Here is a 6,178-nt window from a genome sequence, read left to right as displayed (position 1 = left end):
GTTTTATATCTTTTTCTTTAGTATAGAAAGGCACAACAAACTTATGATATAAACAGAAACTTTCCGTAAGTAGGAAAGAAATAAAAATACATCCAAACTATTTGGACTATTTCTGAGTTATTAACGCGGGGTAAGTCATCTGACAGTATTAATTGTGTCTCTATTGTGTTCGTAGTCTGAATGGTTTAAATGACTGCTTTCAGTGCCGTTCCATCTCAACCTTAACAGACATAAACTTGCAGTAAATAAATCGATTTTTCAACCAGTTTCTTTTGCACCAAAGAGTTAATAATAATAAACACATTTTCACTGAGGCTCTGCAAGAGCCATATGAATTAAATAAGTAATTATTGATATGACAGAAGCAGCGTCTTTGACACCTGCTGTGGTGGGCGTGTCGATGTGTGTGTGACTGTCATCAAGTATGAATGGGAAGATTACCAAAGAGTTAATAATAATAAACACGTTTTATTATTATAAAACACGGCAAACTAGTGGTGGTAGAGGGCCGCACTGGGTTAACTCTGGGAATCTCATCTGTCCGTGTATCAATCAACTCCAAACATTTTCTTTGTTCTGTCACAATTATCGATTTATTCCATTTAGATTACCATGCTCCAAACTTTGCGAGGATTGACCAATACACACAAAGCCAACACACCAGTAATCTAAACGACTAAACGCAAAAGTATTGCGAGGGAACGCAAACGTTTTGCGAGGGAACGCAAAAGAAAAAAAAAAAACCCATGTCCCCTGGAGGGCTCCGTACTCCTCCGCACACAAAACACGATACACACACTTGGTGACAAAAAAAACACTGTACATTATAGGCATAAGCTAAATTATGGAAAATCAGTCCATATATTAAATGTTTTTTAGTCATTTTATTGCCGGCGTACAGACAGGACGAACTTGCTCTCATAGAATGGCAGCCAGTGTAGTTAGCGAGAGGTTGCGCAATCCCAGGTGAGGCTCAGCTCACTGCTGCCTCACCGGCTTCGCTTCTGAGCATTTGAATGGGAAAATGCGAAAATCCAGCGATTTTGAAGAAAAAATAATCAGAATTGGGTAAGCTAAGTAAAAATAGGTACTTTATAGTACAAACCACACGGTGAAAATAGCAATATAAATGATTTTATTACTATTCTTCCATGATGACATGGTGAGGCTCTGCCTCACCAGCCTACCCTGACCGCACGTCACTGGTGTATATGCATTCAGACTTACTCTTCCTAATTTGATTTAATTTAAACATTTCACTCCATATTATCCACAATTTTGTGATATCTGCTACATAAAATATTTATAAAACACATTGAAGCCCATTGTTGTAATATGATCAAATGTGAAAAAGCCTAAAATGAGTGATGATCTTATTTATAGAATATGCTATCCACTGCAGAACATATAAAACCATCCCTCCACCTTTAGATTTCTCTGTAACTTTTACAAAGAGAAACGATAAGATCTGAGCTGCGTCCAGTTCATCATAGTCAAATATATGTGTGGATTCATCTCAGGAGCTTGAAAACTTGAAGCTTTATCCTTTGGAGATTATACCTGGACTGCTGTATATGGGAGACCTGAAACAAAGCCAGGGCTCCCTGTGGAACCTGAAAATCCGTGCAATCGTCAGCATCTCACATTTCACTCAGAGTGACTTTTCACAGTAAGACCAGTTCAAACTCGCAAACGATTCAAAATCCTTTATGAGTTCCTTTTATTTTATTTTTTTTGTAAACGTAATTGTTAACTTCCAGGTCTGAAAAAGAAACCCGGGAGATCCTTGACATCCCGCTGGCTGACGAGGTGGAGTCGGATTTATATTCAAACTTCGAAACAATATGCAATTTTATCAGTGAGTATTGGACATGTTTTTGTTTATGTGGCGTGGATGTTAACACATTAGCATGTAATCTTTAATTATTATGTTAAACATAAATGAGTCAGAAAAGAGTTAAATTCGTGCATTTGCGCCGTTGCAGAAAAAGGAGTAAATGTATGCTAAAATTTCTCAAAGGCTTTTAGATTAATCTAAAAGGTAGTGTTTCTAGAAATTTTTGGAAGTTCCTGAGTTTGAAAAGTCAAAATTTAGCTAGAAAAAAAAATCTGAAATTTTCTAGAAAAATTTCAGATTTTGAAAAGTTTCAGTTGGAAAAGTTGAACATTTGCTAGAAAAAATCAGACATTTTCTAGGCAAAAATCCTGAAATTTTTTTAAAAAGTTGCAAATTTGCTAGAAAAACAGAAAGAGCAAACTATTATGTATTATTATTTTTTAAAATCAAATGGTAACTTCTTTGTTGTTTAGGTTCTCACATTGATGAAGGATCTCGTGTCCTGATAGTTTCCAGGGAGGGCATAAGCCGCTGCAGCGCTGTGGTACTCGCATTCTTCATACACTACTTCAGATACACACTGGAGGCAAGTATGAATTATACAGAACAGTATGAACACAAATCATGAAAGTAAAAGAAAAAAAAAGCATTATTTTATATCCAAGTAACAATTTAGCCAATGGTTTCAACTTAATTTACCATATGTGAAATATTGTTTTTAATGAAGAAAAAAAAAACTATGAAAAACTGTACTTTTTTTTTTTGCTTTGTGGTCAAAAATGACTCAACAGGAAGTAAAATATTTTTAGATTTGCTCTTCATTTTAGAAATAGTAAAATGACAAAATTATTCACAAGAAAGTGAAAACTTTTGCCCGTTTTCTCATATTCTGATATTTCCATATTAACTACAGATGATCAATTGAAGTAAAATTTCCTTAAAAATACCAAAATAGCTCTTTCATCAAGCGGTTTTTGAAACTCAACATCAGATTCCACGTTCAGCATTATTAGCCACCAATAATGTGGAACCATTATTTTCTTAGAATCTTCACGCCATGGATTACACTCTGTACTCCATTCTCCACTGACTCAACTTAAAAATAATTAATGTAAAAGTTATTCAGAGCATGACTGTAAACACGTTTTTGTTTAGTTTTTGGCATTGAGACATATTGCCAGTTTTAAGTGTCACAATGTGTGTCCCAGTGATTTTATAGTCCATAAATGGAATGACTGTTTTCAATTTTGTATTTACATGTGTAAAAAAGAAGTTATTTTTACCCAACCTAAGTAAAAATTGCAATCATTGTTGATTTTCTTTTTACTGGTGAAAAAAATGTAAAACAGCATCTTTGAGGTGTAGAGATGAAATGGTGCCTACTAAACTCACAACATACAATCCCATTCATATCTCTCAGTGTGTAAGTGATATTGTTTCAAGTTAGGTAACTTGAGTTTGTCAACAATTATTGTATGACTGCTAACAACTACATAACTAAAAACATGTGGAATTAGCGTTTTCTTATGTCATTTAACAAATAAACTCAATAAAGGAATAAATAAAACTAGGGCAACCCCTCGAAACAATATAATTTATCCTCTGGTGGAGAGCACTTATTTTACTAGTGGTGTTTGAAACTATGTTATTTGGACTTTCAAGACAAACATCAAATTATTTTAAAGATGACATTTGTCTTGAGTTCCGAAAGACTGCAAAATTCAAGCAGTCTTGAATTTAATCAAGACTGCTTTTGTTGATTATTTTAATCAACAAAATAATAAAACATTATTTTGTTGATTTGCCATTTGTAGGAAGCCTGGACATACATTACTAAATGTAAATCCACCGTGAGGCCCAACACAGGATTTCTACAGCAGCTGTGTCAGTGGGAGGTTCTCACCATTGGAAAGAAAGACACTGATTTGTCAAAACCTCCATTTTTATGAACAATAATACATGTCGCAGTCAATCTGTCATGTATGTTAATTTGTTTGACAAATTCTTGGACATTTATTTTAAATAGGCAATGTACAAAATGTCCATAATAAACCCATGTTTGTGGAAGAGTGTGAATTTTATGATGTACTTTTTGTCTCCTGGGTGATGCCTGGGGCACCTGGTATCCCAAGTTTGTGATACCTGGGACTCCCAAACCTTGTGTCACCTGGGTCAAAATTGTCAAGCAAAAAGCACTTGAAGGCCAAAAAAATCAGATTTTTAAAAAACATATTTTATATTTAAATAATAAACATATAGTTAATATATGGTTAATTATTTTCACCAAGAAGCATGTCATTTTAATTGTTTGATAATTGATCAATTTATTAAATTTACATTAATTTAAGATCAAATAAATAATTTGTACACCCCTGCTTTAAAAGAAGTCACTTAGGGATATTGCCAGTCACAATATGGCGGACGAGCTAACGTATAGTTCCTCCGGCGTGAATGTGAGGTGGAGTCATAATACGCTGATTCTGATTGGCTGAGAAGACATAACGGAATCACGAGGTATGTTCTGATTGGACGAACTAGTAAATAAAAATTGCTTAAAATTACTATAGGAACAATGCTACCGACATACCGGATGTAGTTCTAAAAAATAAAAGTGTATGCACCTACAGAAAGGAGAGGCGAACAATGTTTTAAAGTAGTAAATGAAAGTGGAGCAGTTGTAGCAGCAGATACCAGCATTTGTCAAAGCACGTTCATAGTAGTTTTGCATTTCCCGAGCGTCTTAAACGTGATGCTTTTATTGCGAAAGGCATCTGCTGGAAGCGTGTGTCGTTCACGGATGTTGCTTTGACGGTTACAACTGTTGCACAGGAGCGTTCGATTATTTCACAATTCCTAGAGATTTCCAAGCATCGGAGGAGAAATGTTGTTCAGTCCAACGAATTTATCCGAATGTTTTCGGGAATGGGAGGATTTGGAGAAAGATTACCATAATATTCAGGTTTGTTTAGTTATTGTATCCGGCCATAGTAAACAATAAACGCTTGCTGCCCGGATAAGCTAACAGACGGTGTAGATGGGGAGACTGGCGGGTGGGATCCACCTTTAGCAGATAAAGATTAAATGATAATTATCAGGAACATTTAAATACATTTTTTTAACAGATCGGTTCATATGTGACAGATTTGATAATGTGTTATTTTACTTGCAACTACATATCTGTTGAAATGTTAAGAAGGTCAGAATTAGCTGTAATATATTTCACAATAATCCTATTTCATGGCATTATGCAGTAATTCTTGCAAAAGAGACCATATAAATGAACTTGTAATTCCAGAAACTTGAGATTTTGTGTTTAAAACTATCTTTTTCCATTGATTTTATAAAATATTTTGATTTTTTTTTTAATTTGGGTTTTTTTTCTCTTTGAGCCAAATTAATCAAAATAACAACTCATTATGAATAATGGATGTTTAAAATATACTAGTTTCACTTTCTGAAATAAATGATAAAAAAATATTGACTATATAAAAAGTTTTTTTCGATATAGCACATCTTTGTGTCCATTCTGCTGTGTAGATTTCATTATATCATCATCTTCCTAAAACAATAGGATTAGTCATTTTTTGCCATTTTCCCGCCAGAGCATATTTTGGTGGTGATTTATTTATTTATTTATTTTTTTATTTATTCTTATATTCAAAAATCACTGTTTGCCAAAAAAAAAGACTTTTGGCATTTTTTAGGAAGCTAATACATTATATTAAAAATTACTTAATTGTTTTACAGCTCTGTTCTTTTTTATTTCTAAATAATAATAAAGAAAACAAAAATATGTATATTTTTGTTTACAGCAAAATTATTAATAATTCTCCACTGTTTTGTAGAATAGAATAGAAACAGCCTTTATTGTTCTGCAAAGGGGAATATTCATGTGTAATGGCAGCATTAGATATAAATGTTAACACAAAAAGTGTAAGATATAAAAAACAAGATTAACCATAACAGTGACAATAATTAAAATATCAAACTAGCAGTCCGAGGGATGTGCAGTGGAGTCAGATCATCACTTTTCCAAAAATATCTATATAACATTGAAAAAGACAGACTATTTACAATACAGTACATCAGTGCAGAAAAACGAACGTGCAACAACGGTAGAGACGTTATTTAAAAATGAGTAAGAATGCCTCGTTAATCTACTCCACCTGCAGGAGACCCATCGTTTATATAAACAGAAGCTTGAAGAAATGACCAAACTGCAGAGCAGCTGCTCCAGCGCCATAGCACGGCAGAGGAAGAAACTGAAAGAGCTCAGTCTTCAGTTGAAGAAGTCAGTGGCAACAGGAAATGGGGTTAACTCAATAGCAGATGATATATATA

General features: G+C 33.8%; 2 protein-coding genes across 2 annotated transcripts in view; both read left to right on the top strand.

Annotated features, from left to right (window-relative positions):
• The window catches only part of styxl1 (serine/threonine/tyrosine interacting-like 1), a 6,759-nt gene extending 2,846 nt beyond the window's left edge, over positions 1-3,913 (top strand). Inside the window, exons 5-8 of the mRNA XM_007563009.2 lie at positions 1,521-1,669; positions 1,761-1,858; positions 2,311-2,423; positions 3,652-3,913. Of these exons, the coding sequence (XP_007563071.1) occupies positions 1,521-1,669; positions 1,761-1,858; positions 2,311-2,423; positions 3,652-3,786 (495 nt within the window). The 3' untranslated portion in view covers positions 3,787-3,913. The remainder of the gene's footprint in view (positions 1-1,520; positions 1,670-1,760; positions 1,859-2,310; positions 2,424-3,651) is intronic.
• Positions 3,914-4,622: 709 nt separating this feature from the next.
• Positions 4,623-6,178, top strand: part of tmem120aa (transmembrane protein 120Aa) — an 8,433-nt gene continuing 6,877 nt past the window's right edge. Inside the window, exons 1-2 of the mRNA XM_007562993.2 lie at positions 4,623-4,796; positions 6,010-6,128. Coding sequence (XP_007563055.1) covers positions 4,719-4,796; positions 6,010-6,128 — 197 coding nt within the window. The 5' untranslated portion in view covers positions 4,623-4,718. The remainder of the gene's footprint in view (positions 4,797-6,009; positions 6,129-6,178) is intronic.

The sequence above is a fragment of the Poecilia formosa genome, unplaced genomic scaffold, assembly GCF_000485575.1.
Source record: "Poecilia formosa unplaced genomic scaffold, Poecilia_formosa-5.1.2 Scaffold143, whole genome shotgun sequence".
Taxonomy (NCBI): domain Eukaryota; kingdom Metazoa; phylum Chordata; class Actinopteri; order Cyprinodontiformes; family Poeciliidae; genus Poecilia; species Poecilia formosa.
Note: the sequence above shows the minus strand (reverse complement) of the source record. Positions and strands in the feature narration are given on the sequence as shown.